Source organism: Crotalus tigris, unplaced genomic scaffold, assembly GCF_016545835.1.
Source record: "Crotalus tigris isolate CLP2741 ecotype Arizona unplaced genomic scaffold, ASM1654583v1 scf7180000024437.13266115, whole genome shotgun sequence".
NCBI lineage: Eukaryota > Metazoa > Chordata > Lepidosauria > Squamata > Viperidae > Crotalus > Crotalus tigris.
The window spans coordinates 8,716,570-8,734,788 of record NW_024100606.1 but is presented as its reverse complement, the minus strand read 5'-3'; the positions used below and the strand labels follow the sequence as shown (position 1 = coordinate 8,734,788).

General features: G+C 38.6%; 1 protein-coding gene across 2 annotated transcripts in view; it reads right to left on the bottom strand.

Annotated features, from left to right (window-relative positions):
• Positions 1 to 17,205, bottom strand: part of NEBL (nebulette) — a 241,640-nt gene extending 224,435 nt beyond the window's left edge. Inside the window, exons 1-2 of one of the 2 annotated variants that reach the window (XM_039331499.1) lie at positions 16,985 to 17,205; positions 14,336 to 14,430 (exon numbers count right to left, since the gene is read on the bottom strand). In XM_039331499.1, the coding sequence (XP_039187433.1) occupies positions 14,336 to 14,430; positions 16,985 to 17,053 (164 nt within the window). In that variant the 5' untranslated portion in view covers positions 17,054 to 17,205. The remainder of the gene's footprint in view (positions 1 to 14,335; positions 14,431 to 16,984) is intronic. The other variant, XM_039331498.1, reaches the window with a different exon arrangement.
• Between the last annotated feature and the right edge of the window lie 1,014 nt (positions 17,206 to 18,219).

The following is an 18,219-nucleotide window of genomic DNA, read 5'->3' as shown; positions in this document are numbered from 1 at the left end:
GGAATAGCCAATAAGGAAGTCTTCCATTAGAAAAAAAAAGTTGGCAATCTCTAGAGACTAATGTACAAATTTTATCAGCAACCATTTTTCCATCCTAACCAAAGTCTTTATACCCTAACCAAGTATTTTTCAACCTTCGCAATTTTAAGATGTATGGATTTCAACTGCATATATTAAAGTTCATACACCTCAAAGTTGCTAATACTGAGAAACACTGCTCTAAGGCAATAATTCTCAGTAACTGACAGTAATTCTGTATGAAAATGTTTAGAGGGACAAAATAAGAAAAAAATCTTTAGAAGAAAAAACACTATTTCTTCACAAAAAATTATTTCCCACTGAGCTTCACATGAATACTAGATAATACAGATATGAAAGAAATCTGTGTATCTTGCAAAATGTTGTTGGCAGTAATTCCATTAAAACATATCCTTGGCATGGTCTAACATTTAATTATTCTATTAACCTTGCTTTTAAATGTAATAAAGGCCAGTATTCATGTAGCAGCATGTATTTCCAAGTTTACAGAGGACTGTCCAAATTTTATTTTGAGAAGGAGAAAACGTTTGACAGTGTTTTCTGCTTACAAAAAGAGGCAGAAAATCTTACTTCCAAATGTTTCTATTTATATTTCAATAATTGGCACCGTTAGGGCAATGCACATCCAGTTTACTCTCGTTTTATTAGTTTTATTTCTACTAATGTTTCTGCTTTCAAACAACAGATAGCTGTAACTTTACAATTTAATCCAGACAAGTATTAAAACTACTCTGCAGAACTGGTATCAAACCAGCATAGTTATGAGGAAAATGGAATCACTGAAAGCTTAAAAGTATAACACCCTGTTCTCAGATATTATCTCCATTAAGGCAAAGTAGATAAGAATTTGGCAATTATTTTAAAAAGCTATTTTTTTCTTGTGTTTTTATTTAAACACATAAAAAACTGTAATTGACTGACTGAGGAAATGAATCTATTAGTAAAATGTTCAGACATCTATCGATGTCTTTTATCAATTATTTATTTTGTGGCTTCAACTAGAAAATAAAAAATGGACTTAATTCTTTATTACAGTTACCTTCTCATAACATACGAGTCCCTTGGACTGCAAGGCGTTCAAACCGGTCAGTCCTAGAAGAGATCAACCCCGATTGCTCTTTAGAAGGCCAGATCCTGAAGTTGAAACTCAAATACTTTGGCCACCTAATGAGAAGGAAGGACTCACTGGAGAAGAGCCTGATGCTGGGAAAGATTGAGAGCAATAGAAGAAGGGGACGACAGAGAATGAGATGGCTGGATGGAGTCACTGAAGCAGTAGGTGTGATCTTAAATGGACTCCAGAAAATGGTAGAGGAACGTTGTCCATGGGGTTGCGATGGGTCGGACACGACTTCGCAATTAACAACAACAACAACATACACATTTCTCAAGAATATATAATTAATTTATCTTTTTCCACAGGTTGGCTATGTTACCCTGTTGGAACAAAACAGTGCACTAGCAAATATATTAAGAGATAAACTTATTGTTGAAAATGAAATTATCCATGAAGGTTTACGTCATAAAACATATGTTAGGTTTTAAGCTGCCATGAAACACTTTGAAATCTGTCTCTGGCACTCTACTTTTTTTTTAATTCATGGGAATAGAAATACTGTATATGTTTCTATTTGACAATTTGATGTCTTCCTTTCTAATCCAAAATGTGGAACTCCCTATTAGTCTGAGGCATTGTCATTTATAGCCTCTGGCTGTTTTTTATCAAAATGACAAAAAAACATCATGCCACAGGCCCACTCTATTTGGAATATGTGCAATGTCAAAATGCTTATAAGAAATAGGAAGTTCTATTGGCACAATAATACAACAGTACAGTTATTGAAATAACCTATCAATTAGACCACCGCTAGCATTACCATTCTCACAGACACTGGTTCTCTGAAGGACTCGGAAAAAGAACAGAAAATTAAACACCCCTCTTCCATTCCTTTGAAATGCTAGCCTAAGACTCATTGCAATGGAGCACAAAGGACTCAGAATTAACAGGCTAATGTTTTATTGGTCAAGATACTGTGCTTATCCAGTACCAATCATCCAACAAATTAGACTAGTGGTAACTTTGTTCCTCCTCCTGTCTCTGAATTATAAAACAAAACAGCACTTGATTGAAAATACTAAGAAATTTCCAGGCTAGCAGCCAGGATTTAGTCTTTCAACACACAGCTACCAACATCCATACTTAATGTTACGGCCCATAGCAACCAAGCATAGCAAAGCAATTATGAATCTGCAAGCTTTTGAAGAACAAAAGGGTATTGAAAGATGGGCAGACTAGCAATTGAGACAGAGAGAATATAAAGCTTCATGAAACACAGAAATGAACTTAAATCAAAGAGACTCAGATTCAATTCATAGTCCTGATGTTCAAGGCCTCTCGGGCCATGTCCAACGGGGCAAAGGGAACATTTGCTTCATGCCTTCAATAAAGAAGTACATCAGTAGCAGTAATGAACTCTATTACATTTCAGTATTTGAAATATTCAGAAGATTCTTTTCAAGGTAATAATACTTGTCAGTTAGAATGCATTTCCAGGAACAACAGTCCCTTCAGAGCTCCAGGAGCCCAAGGCATTCTATTTACTAAGTTACTGACTTCAGCAGAGAGATCAATTCTTCTTGTCCTACTTTCTGAGCCTTCTTTATAGAATGGCAAACAAGTGCTTTCCTCGCATTCTGCATGCTCCAAAGCACTTTTATAGAATGAAAACCCAAACATTTCATAACTTTTGACAAATATTTTATGTTAGTCCTCAACTTACAACCATAATTGGAATCAGAATTTCTGTTGCTAAGCAAAGCATTTGCTAAGTGTGTTGCACCTGATTTTATAACTTTTTACCATGTGATTGTTAAGCAAAACTTCCCCCATTGATTTGCTTGCCAGAACAAGTTGGGAAAGTCATGTAAAAGAGCTTTGCATAACATAGATAAAAACCTGTATACTGTACATACAAAAACACACAGGTATTTACAAGTATACCTAGTATCCCCTTTCAGAAAGAGCCAAAAACAAGAAGAAAAGAATGGAGTAAAAAGAATGAGTAACTACATTGGAAAGAGGAGGTGGGGTTAAATATTTATTTATTCATTTGTTTACATTAAATATATATAGGTAATCCTTACTTAATAACCATTCATTCAGGGACTGTTCAAAATTATGATAGCACTGAATAAAGAAATTTACAACTGGTCCTTCAAGTTCTGGCTCTTGAAGTGCTCCCACAATCATGTGAGCAACCTCTGGCCCATCAACATTTACAAACACCCCAACGCTGTCCCTCCCAACTGATTTTTGTTGTCAACTCTCCCCAGGATTCACTAGCCTGACCATTTGTGAGGGAAGTAGCAAATGAATGCTACAGATAAGTGGATGTGTACTGCCCTCTGCACCATTCTTGGCCAGATCCTTCTTTTTTGCACCAGCCAGAGAATTGTTTCATGCACCAGCCGAAGCTTCCTTTCACAAAAAAAGGACCTAGCCAGCAGGTGAAAGAACACCAATGAGAAAGAAGATATTGGCTGTATCAGGGCAAAAGGATGCCCCAGCCAATATGCAAAAGAAGGCCAGTATGAAAGAAAATCTTGGCCAATAGTGCTGCATGGTACAATGGTCAAAAGAGAGATTGGGCCAAGCCAGGAGGCACAGCTGGTGATGGTAAGTAGGCAGGGGGCAAAAAAAAAAAAAAAAGATGGAGGAAGATAGGAGGATAGGGAAATTTGAAGTGACTTAGTCCCTTACCTCTTCCAAGAATGAATTGGATCCAACTGGGCCCTCACATAATGACAGTGGGGGATTTGCACAATAACACTAATTTGGATTGCCAAAGCTGCCATCACGAGGCAGAGCAATCACATGACATTTCACATGACATTGCTTAGCAACAGAATTGCTGATACCAATGAGAGCCATTAAGTGGGGAACTTCCTGCAATCAAATGAAACTGGGGGTTATACTGTTACCTTATATACAACTCAGCAGTTCACAATACCTAGTTGTATATATGGAAGAAAGGTTTGGTTAACAATTTGATGGGAGATCATGTAAGGGAACAGCCAAGTTGTAAATAGGACCAGGAAGCTGAAAAAATTTTCTGGCAGAAAGCAGTGGCAAATGACTTCAATACTGTTGTCCGGAAAACTAAACTAATGTGTCTATGAAGTCAGCAAAAGTCAAGCTCAAAGGACACTTTATTTATAAACACATAACTCAAAAAAGACTTTATTTGCATGTACAGAAAATAGCACAGCTTGCACATGTAGTGAATAGACCATTCTACTTTTTGCTACATTAAATGAAAAACAACTGAAAGCTTAAAGAAACTGGACTCTATAATTTTGTAAAACTGCTTGTTAACAGAAAATGTTTACTCTGCTGTTTTGTTTTGTCTTAGTGTCTTAGTGACACAGAAAACATTCAGAAAATTATCAGATGCCCAGAAAACTATAACCTTGAAGGTCTAAGACAGTCACTAATAATCCTTACAAATCAAAAATCAATTTGAGACCCTATTTTGTGTAGATACAGTTAGTCCTTGACTTATGATCAATCACTCAATTATCAAAGTTATGATATTCTCTCCAGAGTCCAACTTACAAGACTATTTGTACACAAGCAGGCATATACTTTTAAAAAAAGTTTAATGCCATTCAAGCAAAGATTTTCCAAAGATTATGAGCAGACCATAGAAATTACAGAATATACATTTTTATCTTTTAGTCCCTTCACTCAGAATGTCAAATATTCTCAGGAAAACTTTTACTTAAGAATCATGTTTTCAGATCTTGCCTATTTTTAGCTTATTCTATCTTGACCTAGCATAAATCTTAACATGTTTTTATTCCCCAAATCCATAGCATTTACCCCAAAATTAAAAGCCAGTCAACAATGCACTTATATAGATTTTGATAAGAATAAACAATAAAGTTACACAAATAATGCTAAGATTGTATTTATTGAAAACATACAGAGGTAGTCCTTGACTTACAACCATTTGTTTAGTGACTATTCAGTTACAATGGCAGTGAAAAAAGTGACTGATGACCGTTGCAGCATCCCCATGCTCACATGATCAAAATTCAGATGCTTGGCAACTGGCTCTTGTTTATGACAATTGCAGTGTCCCGGGATCATGGTATCATCTTTTGTGACCTTCTGACAAGCAAAATCAATTGTAAAGCTAAATTCATTTAACAATCATGTTACTAACTTAACAACTGCAGTGATTTACTTAACAACGGTGGCCAGAAAGGTCATAAAATGGGGCAAAACTCACTTAACAACTGTCCAGATTAGCAACAAAATGTTTGGGTTCATTTGTGGTCGTAAGTCAAGCAGGAAGATCTTAAGGTAATATAATTCAAATAAAAGGAAGGCAGACTTCTAATAGTAGCATTACAAATGTACTTTCAATCACTCGTTAGAAAGTCCAGGAAGCCTATCCATTAATGAACATATTGAAGCTTGGATTATGATCAAGGCATTAACTAACCCCATCTTTCAGGTGGGTAACTGAAGTCTAAAAATATACTAACATACTTGTGATTAGTTTATATATTAGGAAAAGGCTTAACTAGGAATCTTATTAAGATATATAGGGATTCTATTCCCTCTGTCCAAAATGGTAATATATGGATATGTGACCTCATCTTAACCACAAAATAACACTTTAACACTATAACAATTTTCTGATTCTTCTCGGCACACAATACACACATACATAAACACACTCATATTTTCGTTCATTCATTCTCACTTAACAATTCATTCATATCAGAATAAAAATCGAAGTTGGTAATGAAATATAAAACCAACTTCGGATGATTACAGATTCCTGCCGGCTGAAGTACAAGCAAAGACATCAGTTTACCATCAAATCTCAGTCCTCTATGAACAACACAAGTTTGTTTCTGGTGCAGAATTTATTACATTCAATCTGATCCTTAAAAATTCTGGTATGATTAAAATATATTTAGAATTTTTCTTCTTCTGGGCTGCTGCAGCATATACAGTAAGGAGCTCTTATGCCAAATTCTACTAGCACCTCACAAAAACATTTTTATTAATATTCATAATTTATTCAATATATTTACATAACAAAACTTATACAAAAGTCTGTAGAGTCAGAATTAAAAACCATCACTCTTGGCAATGAGGGTATGCAGGTATGAAATTAGTGAGCCTATGTTGTTTATATTATATCTCCTCTTTTTCTTTACAGTAATTGCAACTGGTGCAGCCTTCATGTGCACCAGTATGTTTCCTTGGCTTCACATATACAGATCCACAAAAACAAATTGCATCTCATCACATAACTTATAGGAAGAAATTATGTATTTTTGTTGTAGTGTTATTTAGCTCAGTGTTCCTCAACTTTAGCAATTTTAAGATGTGTGGACTTCATCTCCCATGAATCCTCTAACCACTGAGAAACACATTTGTGGGGCTTTTTGAAATGAACAATTTTTTTTATTTTACTTCACAGAACAAGCACAACAAAAATCTCCCCCACATCACACCAGGTTGGGATTTTTGTGCGGCTTCATAGTTACCACTATTTTGTTCATAAAAAGCTGTCCTTATTCCCATGCTTCATTAAATCATTTTACTTCTGCTACTTTAAAGTTTTCAGAATTAACTTAGGGCTTTTGTTTATAATCTTATCTTTCCAACCTTAAGTTCCATTTAATTTAAAGCCATATCTAGATGTTAATGTGTTTGTATTCTTACATCTTTTTGCAGCATTTTATCCTATTACGCAAATAGAAATGGGAGAATAATCTTGAGTTAGGCTCACCATATCCGGCTGCAAAATTCCAAGTGACCAGCACATAGAGAGATTTTAAACAAAACAAAACTGGAGTTTTGCACCTAGAAATCAGATCTGAACCAGGTATTAAAAGTTGATTTAAAAGTATTAAAATCATATAAAGGATAATAAAGGTATGAAAATATAACAGAAATTGAATTCAAAAGGGGAAATGAAAATAGTTTTGGTAAAGTGCAGCAAACATAGATTGCTGGGATAACATACGTATCATTGTTAACAGCCTTGCCATAACAATTCATTTTAATGGTTATGTCACGCTCAGGATGTTTTGGGATTGGTTTCCCTCATTCAATCTTAATCAGTAAATTGTTTCTCTCTTGTTATCTGGTATATTTTGAGCAATATATTAGTTTAAAAGCTAATGTAATGTACTATAGAATCAGATTTTTATAACATCTACAAGATTTAATTTAGTCCACGAGTATCAACAAATCTGCTCTAAACATTTCTAGGTCCAATCATAGTTTTACAGATTTATACTGTACATTTTTGTTTTTTACCAGAAATATTTAAGCTCTTGAACAGAGGTCTTCAAACTTGGCCCTTTTATGACTTGTGGACTTCAAATCCCAGAATTCCTCAGCTAATGACTGTCCTCAAGTAAAAAATGATAAACAATAATCTACGAAATGACTGTCCTCAAGTAAAAAATGATAAACAATAATCTACTAAATTGAACTCTTATTTTTGTTATGTAGATTAAGTACATGAACTATTAAATTACTTACTTTTGAACTATATGAGACTTCTTTACATAAGCCTTTGCAGAAATTTGTTGTTTATGCTCAATTTCAAATTTTAATCTACAACTCTAATATTGATTTACAATAGCTTAGAGTAAGTGCCAAAAATGAAATTAAACTTACGAAGGTGTATTTACAAATCTGACAAAGTTAGCAGAAATTGAAGTTCACAAAGCTGCACTCCATGGGATGAAATAAAATGGTGAAAACATTCTTTTCCATATTGATCCTCTTCCTGAATCACACCTCAGTGCAGGATAAGGACTGATTTTTAATGAGGATTATGTTCAGAAGACATATTGACTGAATTTTAGTTTCCTATTTGATGATCATGCTGTTCAAGGTGGTGGTATTTAAGCATTCAGAAATACCATTCACCTTTTTCTAACATGGTTAATATCAATGCACACGTACACACCAGGAGAAGAGCCTTAAGGATACCCTTAATAGAGCAACCAGTGAATAACAATACAAGTTTTACAGTCTGATTTACTCACAGGAACAGGACAGCAAACATCCCCTGGATAATTCAGATTCTAAAGACACATTTCTGAAAATGCTCGTATTTGAAACAGCAATTTTTTAAGAGGCTCATATCAGCCATAAGAATAAGTAAAGCATTCAGTATTAAATATGTAAGTAACATATGTATTAAAATCACTCTTCAAGCTAGAGGATACTTTGCTCTCTGCAATAATTAGAGTCTTAAAATTTTAAAGTATAAGGAATATTAAAATCAAGTCCAATTAAGAATAAGAAATTCAAGTTGCTACGTGAAAATTAATCATTTAGCCTTTGCTTTGGTAAACAATTGTAAAACTTTCTCAAATAGTAGTTAATATTTCAATGCCTAAAGATGCATCTGTTGTTATTATAGTTCATCATACAGTCAGCCAAATGTTCAGACTGGATTTGGCATTTTTATCCACCTATTGAGTCCTTCCCAAGGATCTGAGATGTTGATGTTGTCCCAAGGCAGATGTTAATAATAATAATAATAATAATAATAATAGTAATAGTAATAATAAAGTTGGAAGGGACCTTGGAGGTCATCTAGTCCAACCCCCGGCTCAGGCAGGAAACCTTATACCATTTCGGACAAATGGCTGTCCAGTCTCTTCTTAAAATCTTCCAGTGTTGGAGCATTCACCACTTCTGGAGGCAGGTTGTTCCACTGACTAATTGTTCTGTCAGGAAGTTTCTCCTTAGTTCTAGGTTGCTTCTATCCTTGATTAGTTGCCATCCGTTGCTTCTTGTCCTGCCTTCAGGCGCTTTGGAAAATAGCTTGACTCCTTCTTTGTGGCAGCCCGAGATACAGTATTCCAGGTATGGTCTTACTGAGGATTTATAAAGCAGTACTAATACTTCACGTGATTTTGATTCTATGCCTCAGTTTATACAACCAAGGATTGTATTACCTTTCTTGGCTGCTGCCACACACTGCTGACTCGTGTTTAATTGATCCTCCACTAGGACTCCAAGGTCCCTCTCACAATTTACTGCTTTTGAGCCAGGTTTGAATGTTTACAATGGATTTGGCATTTTTATCCACTAACTGAGTTCTTCCCTAAGGCCTGGGATAGCCAGATGTATATAATTGATGGTATTAGAGGTATGATTGCAGGATGCAAGCTGTTCCAAGTAAAGCTGTCTTTTGCAATTGACTGGTGGTGATGTTATTAATGCTGATGGTATTCAACTGCTATTCCAGTTGTTTTGGGATTGCACCCAAACTTTATCTTCTTTTCTGCTGCCTCTAAATACTGCCTTGTCCACATCTAGACTTGTTTGTCTTATCGACAACTGTTAAGTCTGGGGTATTATGTGGCAGGTGCCTGTCTGTTTGAATTCTAAAGTCCAGAGCAATTTAGTTTTTTTCATTCTTTGCTTTCTATATTTTATGGTCCCACCAGTTCTTGCTTGCAGGCAAATGAAATTTCATGCAGATTTTTATTAATATTATTTTACCAAAGAGCAGGCCAGATATGGAAAGGCATTCACTGTCTCCAGAAGTTGTGGGTCCTCCAACACTGGAGGTTTTTAAGAAGAGATTGGCAACCATTTGTCTGAAATGGTGGGTAGTTTCCTGCTTCAGCAAGGTTCCTTCTAACTTTGTTATTCTGCTATTCAACATTCATTCCCAATAACTCAGCTGCCTTTTGCCTCAATAGGAGTTCTAGTGTCCTGCTAACATTAAAAGGAATATTTTTTTAAAAAAAATAAACTATGAAAAGCAACCTACTTTTGTTTGACCAACTTGATGAAAAACAAAAGCAAGTAAATAAATTACAAGCAGCAAAAGACAACTTGCCCTTCTCAGGAATCAAAAGAGAACTCTGTTTTCTGAAAGGCAAACAAATACTATGCATACTAAACTAGACATATTGGGCACACATCCCAAGTCAAACATTTTAATATTCCATGTGTTCCAAAAGGAGCTTTGGGAAACCACAAGGAATAGATTTAAATGAAAGTGTTCCATTACCAGTATTCAAAAGTGGATTTTAAAAAATATCCAACATCCAATTAAGGAGTCTATTATCAAACTGAAAGCATTTAGGTTATACTGAAAGAAATAAAATGTTCACTGGAAAAATCCACAATTTATTCCTGGAGAGTACTTATTTTTAATCTATGTGGGCAGTATATTAGAATTGCTCCTAACTTGATTGCATAGATATTTTGCATTAAATACAGATATATTGCATTGAATCCAATTATGATTAATTATTCTGGAATTTAAGTTATCTTAATGATTGGACATTTTATTGTATATACAATGCCTAAAAAAATATTGCAATTCACACAGTCATATAGAATCATAGGGTTTAAAGTACCTTAGATGTCTTCAAGTCAAACCCTAGGGCAGGAATCCTTATACCATTCTGGACAAATGGTTGTCCAGTCTTTTTTCTTTCTTTCTTTTTCTTTTTCTTTTGAAATCCAGCAATGATGAGCAGCCACAACTTCAGGAGATAAGCTGTTCCATTGCTTAACAGCTCTCACAGTCAGAAAATTTGTCCTTAGTTCACATTTGGACTTCTCACTGTAAAGTTTGCACCCCTGTTCTTATGTAACTTTCAGATGCTAAGTATATGAATCTACTCCCTCTTCCCTGTGATACCATTCTGACATTCCTCCCTCTTCTTCTTTATGTTAACTTCTTCTTTAACTACTCTTCATATTTAGTCTCCAAGCTCCTTACCATCTTCTAGGCCAGTGGTGGCGAACCTATGGCACGGGTGCCAGAGGCGGCACTCAGAGCCGTCTCTGTGGGCACGCTCACTGTCGCCCCAGTCCTAGGCCTTCAGCTGGATTTTATAAAACCTTTTCACTTTAGGCCTCTGCCGACGTGTGCAAAAAAAAAAAAAAGGTTCAATCAATGAGTCAATTTCAACTTCTCACGGAAAAAAAAAGATCTTGCAAAGTTGGAATTGATTGATTGAACTTGTTAGTATCACCCAGTCTGCTGTTACCACTGCAGCCACGCCCACCCAATGGGCTACACCCACCCATTTGGCCACACCCACCCAATGGGTCATACCCACCCAGCACCCGACAATGCATAAGTGGGTTTGGGGTTGCAGTTTGGGCACTCGGTCTCTAAAAGGTTCACCATCACTGTTCTAGGCAGATGTTTCCAGTTCCTCAGCATATTGGTCCTTTGGATTAAGCTAGACCTCATACATTCAAGAAGTTAAAATAATTGTGTGTTTTTGTACATATAGATGCTTCCTTCAAAAACTGCTCACAATATATACACTACAGCAGTTCACAATGCATAAATAGCACACAAAAGTGATTTGGCAAAAATGAGAAAAATAACACTAAATATTTAGCTAGAACAAGTACTATTTCCAGCTAACAGTCTAGCTAGCAGTTCTGTTTTGAAATGAAGCATCAAAGCAACAGCAGTGAATGGGTGAATTCTTTAAACTTTGAGGCTGCTAACTAGGATATAAAGTAACCTAGTAAGTAAGATGTTGAACTTGGACAAAGGAGATTCAGGTTTAAGTCTTTCTTTAAACTCAAAATTCCCTAAGTGAAGTTTTGCCTAACATTCTTCACACGGTTATTGCTTAAGAAGAAAATGACTGCCTTTGTTCCTGGAGAAAACAGGCAGCATAAATATTAGTAGAGATCTTCAAGTAAACAAACTTAAACACTCAGAAAAAAGTGGGATATAAATGCAAATATATGTATACCTCTCTCTCTCTCTCTCTCTCTCTCTCTCTCTCTCTCTCTCTCTCTCTCTGTGTGTGTGTGTGCGCGCGCGCGCACGCGCGCACGTGTGTTTATCTGTATATACCAGGGGTAGGGAACCTTGGCTCTTTTATGACTTGTGGACTTCAATACCCAGAATTCTTGAACAGCCATGCTGACTTAGGAATTCTGGGAGTTGAAGTCCATAAGTCATAAAAGAGTTAAGGTTCTCTACCCCTGGTATATACTCTCTGTGTGTGTCTGTCTGTCTTGTTTAAGGATAGTTGCAGCTGGCACATCTACCATAGCTAGTAAAAAGTATGTGGAAGTTATGTGGCCTGAAGTACAACTATCGGTATCTGCAAGCAAAGTCCCTGTTTCTTCATGTAAGATATAATCCTAGCCAAAGGAGCTGTTAACTCTTTTCACTCATACAAACCAAATATTCATTGCATGTAGGGCTCATTGGGATTCAATTTTTTATTGATCTTAGTCCAAATCATTTTCATAATAAGAAATATCACATTGAAAATAGAAGCCAATACCCTCTGTGAAAAAGAAAATACTATGAAACAATATTTTTCTGTAAAACTATAATCACTATTGCACACAAATTATCAAGCCCCAAATGATTACAGGAACATGACAAAAACCGACATAACTGAAGCTGATTTTAAATAGGGATATGAATCCTTCAAAAGGAATTATGTCTTATTGCATTTTCATATCCTTTCCAAAAACTAGAATATTTCACTTATTTCTTCAAATGAATAATTAGAATCCAATAAAGTTTCCATTCTTTCTGCATTTCCACTAGTGAAAATATAGATAGGTAAATCCAGACTCTACAAATATGATATGAATGGCTGAAAATAAAGATAAATATTAATATGTGTTTCCCAGTGCCATTTTATGGAATTAATAGATTCACCTCATAACACTAATGCTGTAACATATAATCTAATAAATATGTGTGTCTACCTAAGAAGGGGGGGCACAATGGCTCACCAGTTATTAGACTTGTTGGCTGGAAAGTTGGCAGCCCATGTTCAGGACCCAAGCACCACACAATGGGGTGAGTTCCTGTCCTTGCCCTAACTGCCGCCACCTAGCATTCAAAAGCATGCAAATGTGAGTAGATAAATAGATGCCACTTTGTTGGGAAGGTAACAGCACTCTGTAACATCATACTAGCCACATGATCATGGAAATGTCTTCTTACAGCACTGGCTCAATGGCCTTGAAATGAAGATGAGCACTCCCGCTCCCTATAGTCAGTTATGACTAGCAGAATAAAACTCTACAAGGACTCCTTTCCCTTTTTTACCCACCTGAAAGGAAAATTAGTTTTCCCAAAAAAAATTACCTTTAAACAAGATCATCCTGGAATTACTAACAATATAGCAATATAGAAAGCAAAGAATTTTTCAAAATTTTGTTTTAATCTCTATATTTATATATATGGTAGATAGATAGATAGATAGATAGATAGATAGATAGATAGATAGATAGATAGATAGATATAGATATAGATATATAGATATAGATAGATAGATATATACACATACATATACACATACACATACCGTATTTTCCGGCGTATAAGACGACTTTCTAAAGTGTGGAAATCGGCACCAAAGTCGGGGGTCGTCTTATACGCCGAGTCGTCTTATACGCTGGAAATTACGGTAGTTTCTGATGGATAAGTCGACTTTCTAGGCATGGAAATCGGCGCCAAAGTCTGGGGTTGTCTTATACGTTGGGTCGCCTTATACGCCAGAAAATACAGTATATATATTTGGTATATACTCAATTTTGATAAAGATATTTCATAAAACATATCTACCAATCCTTTCATGGTGTTGGCTCCAAAACCATGAGTAGAAACTATATTGGTATTCTTCACTGATTAAGAAATTTTATACGATTTCATTCTAATAGAGCCATAAAAACTCTTGAGAATGATCTTGTATAAATTTTTGTACAAACTACAGTCAAGCCTTCTTGAGTTTGGAGATCATCATTGTAAAACAAAGTTTTTCTGCTTAAATGAAAAATAGGCTTTTCTGTACGCTATAAAGACTTCACGCTAAAGAACTTCACAGAGATTGAATGTACTAATTTGAGAAGTTACCTTTTGGTAATATATCTGTCGAAGCCAATATCCATCTTGTCAGTACATGTAAAGTAAAATCTTCATTGAGTCAGGTTTGACTGCTGATGACTTCATTAATACATGCATAGATCTTGGCAACAATAAGGAAGTGGTTTGTCGTGCCCATTTACTGGAATATTGTTTTTACTTTCCCATCTAGCCTATAGTCCTGAGATTTCTGATTACATCTCATCCAAGAAATAATCAGGCTTCACCTTGCTTCTCTTTTTTTCCAAGATCATCCAAATCATCTAGGTTTTGCCACCTGAGCTAATGAGTATGTATGAGTACATTTATGAATACAAATGTATGAATACATTCCTTTAAGTTAACATTTTAACACTTACGCATTGCAGTAAGGCTTCTTTTCATATCCTTTATAGTTGTTCATATTAAGAGCCATTTTGCAGACCTCACAATGAAAACATCCCTTGTGCCAATACTGAAAAAAATATGTATGGTTATAAGTGGTATCATTGCCAACGTATAGTATTTATGTAATGAGTGGAGATGGTCCTTTTAAGATCTATTAGCTTTCAGGGCTATGAGTAATTTTGGACTCTAGATTTAATGGTCTTACAAAGTAGGGCCTTTAAAGGTATATGATTTCAAAAAGTGGCAAACATTCTATTCCATTTAATGGGTCACCCACTCATTCTGCTTGGACAGGGTTCTAAAAGTATTCTTGCTATAGAGAATTTACTTCATTGCTTAAATCAGTGGTTCTCAACCTTTTTAATGCCATGACCCCCAACCGGTCATAAGTCGAGGACTACCCAACCGGTCGTAAGTCGAGGACTTTCCCTGCCTGGGAGCACCGCGCATGCGTGGTGCCACCCCCTGCGCTGGCCGAGGCGTAGCTGGCAAGCGGCAGAGGCTAACCACCGGCTGGGCCACCAGCTGGCCCAGCCCAAGGGAGGTAAGGCACCCGCCGGGCCCCACGCGTGCCAGCAACCCTCCCTGCGCCCGCCGGCCTCCCACCCCTGGCCCTCTTTTACTTACTTTTTTAGTAGTTGCTCAGCAGGGAGGGGTGGAAACTTCCAGATAGCTCGCCTTCGCTGCAGACAACTTGCAGCATTTGCAGAATGGGACTTTTGGCGGGCTCAGCAGGGCAGAGACAGCCTGGACAATTCCTATTGGCTTTTGAAAGCCAATAGAATTAGACTCTATTCAAGAGAGTCTATTCTATTGGCTTTGAAAAGCCAATAGAATAAAAGGGAGCAGCACAGCTAAGGAAAAGGGGAAAAAAATGGCGGACTGCGTTGTTTGGCGACCCCCGTGAAATGGTTGTTCGACCCCAAGTGGGGTCCCGACCCACAGGTTGAGAACCACTGGCTTAAATCAAAAGCTGCTGATTTACAATTTACAAATGCCACTCATTCTCCTGGAGCATTTTCATTCATGCTGTTACTGATATAGGTTGTGATAATGTTTTAAAGAATTTTAAAAACATCACATTATCAGGCCCTTTACTACATCACATCCTTCTTTTCTAGTCTATCCCACATCATTACTATATGTAGTTTGACTTTATAGGGTTGTTTTTCTCCCTCACTCCAGAAAACATGGTTCCTGTTATTTGAGTAATAGAAGGACATGGTATTAAAATACATAATTTGTCAAGGCAGATCCCCAAACAGAAAACATCAATACCACCCACTTATTCATAGAAAACTATCCTAATGTCGACCAAAAATTTGTTTATTCCTTCTTTTGGGGGGGGGGGGCGGAGGCATTTTTGTCACAGCATCACTATTTGCGGTTTCCTTCATACAATCGCCCTTTTGTGATCCCCAGCTGGCTAGACAGAAATCATTTCCCCGAGAAGGGCAGGCTCTGGCGGTGAGGTACTCCTTGTCCCCTCGCGAAGCTTTGCTCACAGAAGCCGGCGGGCGGGCGGCGTTACGTAACAGCTGCTGCCGAAGAAGCCCCTTCTGCATTGCAGCGCTGGAGGCGAGAAGGCAGTTCGAGTCCCAGATAAGGGACTCACCTTTAGGACTTGGGGAGGTCGAAGGGAGCAGTCCCTCAGCTTTCATATGGAAGAAAGGAAGGAGGCCTAGTCTCTTCGCTCCTTCTGAAGCCTATCCAGACGAGCAGGTTTGGAGGATGAGGGGCCTGAAGGAGACCCTTTGGAACCTGACAAAGAAGATCAAGCTCGCTACAGTCCTTCGCCTCCTCCCGCAGGCAGGGCGAGCAATGCATTAGCTGCAGGGTGACAAGTTCATTACTGAAACCAGCGCCACTGCGATACTGGGGGGGGGGGTGAGAGGAGGCGCAGGGGCTGCTCAGGCGACTTGCTCGTCGGCTTGCTTTGCCGCCTTCAGCGCTTCCGCTCATCCCCACTCCCGCCGCAGCCCAGTGCCCAAAAGCAAGAGAGAAAAACCGAGCCCGCGCAGTACTGTTCAGCACGGACATCCTCTCGAGCCGCCTGGACCGAAAGGCGCGCAGGCTTTTCTTTCTTTCCATCCGCCCTTTCCGGAACCGCCGTGCAAGCACGAGGCTGAACCATCTCTTCCCTCCCCACTCTACGGTTTTCTTATGAAGCTCAAAACCAATACTTTTGCCCGCGTGTAAATTGCACGGCTAAGATCGGGAGAGAGGGGAGGGGGAAGGGAGGGGAAAAGATGAAATGGCAGGGGCGGGAGCTGCCATCCAAGACAGGTGACAGGTGTCCGGTAGGAAAGGCTCTAACTAGCCTCCACACATAATAGCAAATGACATTCCTTTTAAATTCAATCTCACCCACCCCAAAGAATCTCGAATGCTCCCCCGCAAAAGGAAACGAGGGCCTCTAAAATGTCCCAGTTTGGAGTCGTTCTACTTCTCCACAGGTAAAATCTGAGATGATGCCGGAGACAGAGGTAAAGGAATGAAGCCATCGCGAAGCAGTTCCTCGCCCATCCCTCCCCCCGCATGCCCGCTGGATCCCCTTCTACCTTTCCCGGCCGCCCCTCGCCCCAAGCAGCAGCTGGCTCGGCCACCTGGCGCGCGCGCACCTTATCCAGGCAGTTGACTTTCTCGGTCGGGTAGACGACTTTGCCACAGCGGGCGCATTGAGGGTTCATGGTCAGCCTCCCCGCTAAGCGTCCAGGCGGAAAGGGCCGCCAAGGAGGTCAGGGGCATGCCTTGCCCGCCGCAAACGAAGGTGACTTGCCGGGGGCAGCCTGCGGACTAAGTGGAAGGTCAGCGCCGAGAATGCGCGGCTCTTCCAGCTGGCGGCGGCGGTGGTGGTGCCTCGGCAGCATGTGCTAGCGAGTGGGAGGGGAACTTCAGCCTGGAGCCGCCTGCGCCAGCCTCCGCCTTGTGCCTGCGCGCTCGGTTCCCCCGCAAAGTGAGTTCCGCACTGAAGGGTCGGGCGTTGAAGTCGGGCGCCTTCCTTCTCCAGGCCTCTAAGTGAGGAGTCACGGGGCCTAACCTGACAGGTAAGCGAGGAGAAGGCGCTGGAGGGCCACCTTTCCGAGGTGCCAGCAAGAGAAACATATGCTTTTTTAAATAAAGTTTTGTTCTGGGGGGGAGGGGGCCAAACAATTAGATTGTGAAAGTCTCCAAAAGGCAAAGTAAGCCATTCACTCTTTATAAAAATATGATCATCAGTCCGCACTTCATGCTAGAAGCATGAAAAGTATTGGGATAATTGCTTACATTGGACATAATCATAAGTCAATAGAAATAAGTCCCAAATAAGGCATTGTATAGTACAGTGAAGTAAAAAAACAAATATGTAGTGGTGAAGGGATTGGATTGGGCCAGAAAAATCAGCTTTAAGAGCTCCTTCAGCCATGGAAGTTCATGATGATTTGGGGCAAGTTCTTCTCTCTCAGCTCAACCCACTTCAGAGGGCAGTGGTGTGAAGAAAAATGGGAGGACTACAAATGCCATCTTGAGTTCATGAGTGAAAGATTGGATATAAATCTAGCCAAAACTACAGAGGCATCAGAATGAGCAATCCAGCAAATAGTTCAAAATGACTGGGCAAATAAATCATAAGCCTTAAACTGATGTTCAATCTGTGGCAGAATTGGAAGAAATAAATGGCATTGATTAATCTCCAAAAGCTAAGTATTTTTTCAAGTAGCCTGCAATTCTACATAAAGTTCATATTCACCCAATTCATAGACATGAGAAACAGCTATATTTTCAATACCTCTGCCATTCTATTCTGATTAGGATTTATGGTCTTTGTCCAACCCACTCCCTGTTAAGGCACTACTGTAGCTCCTGTGCAGCTTCA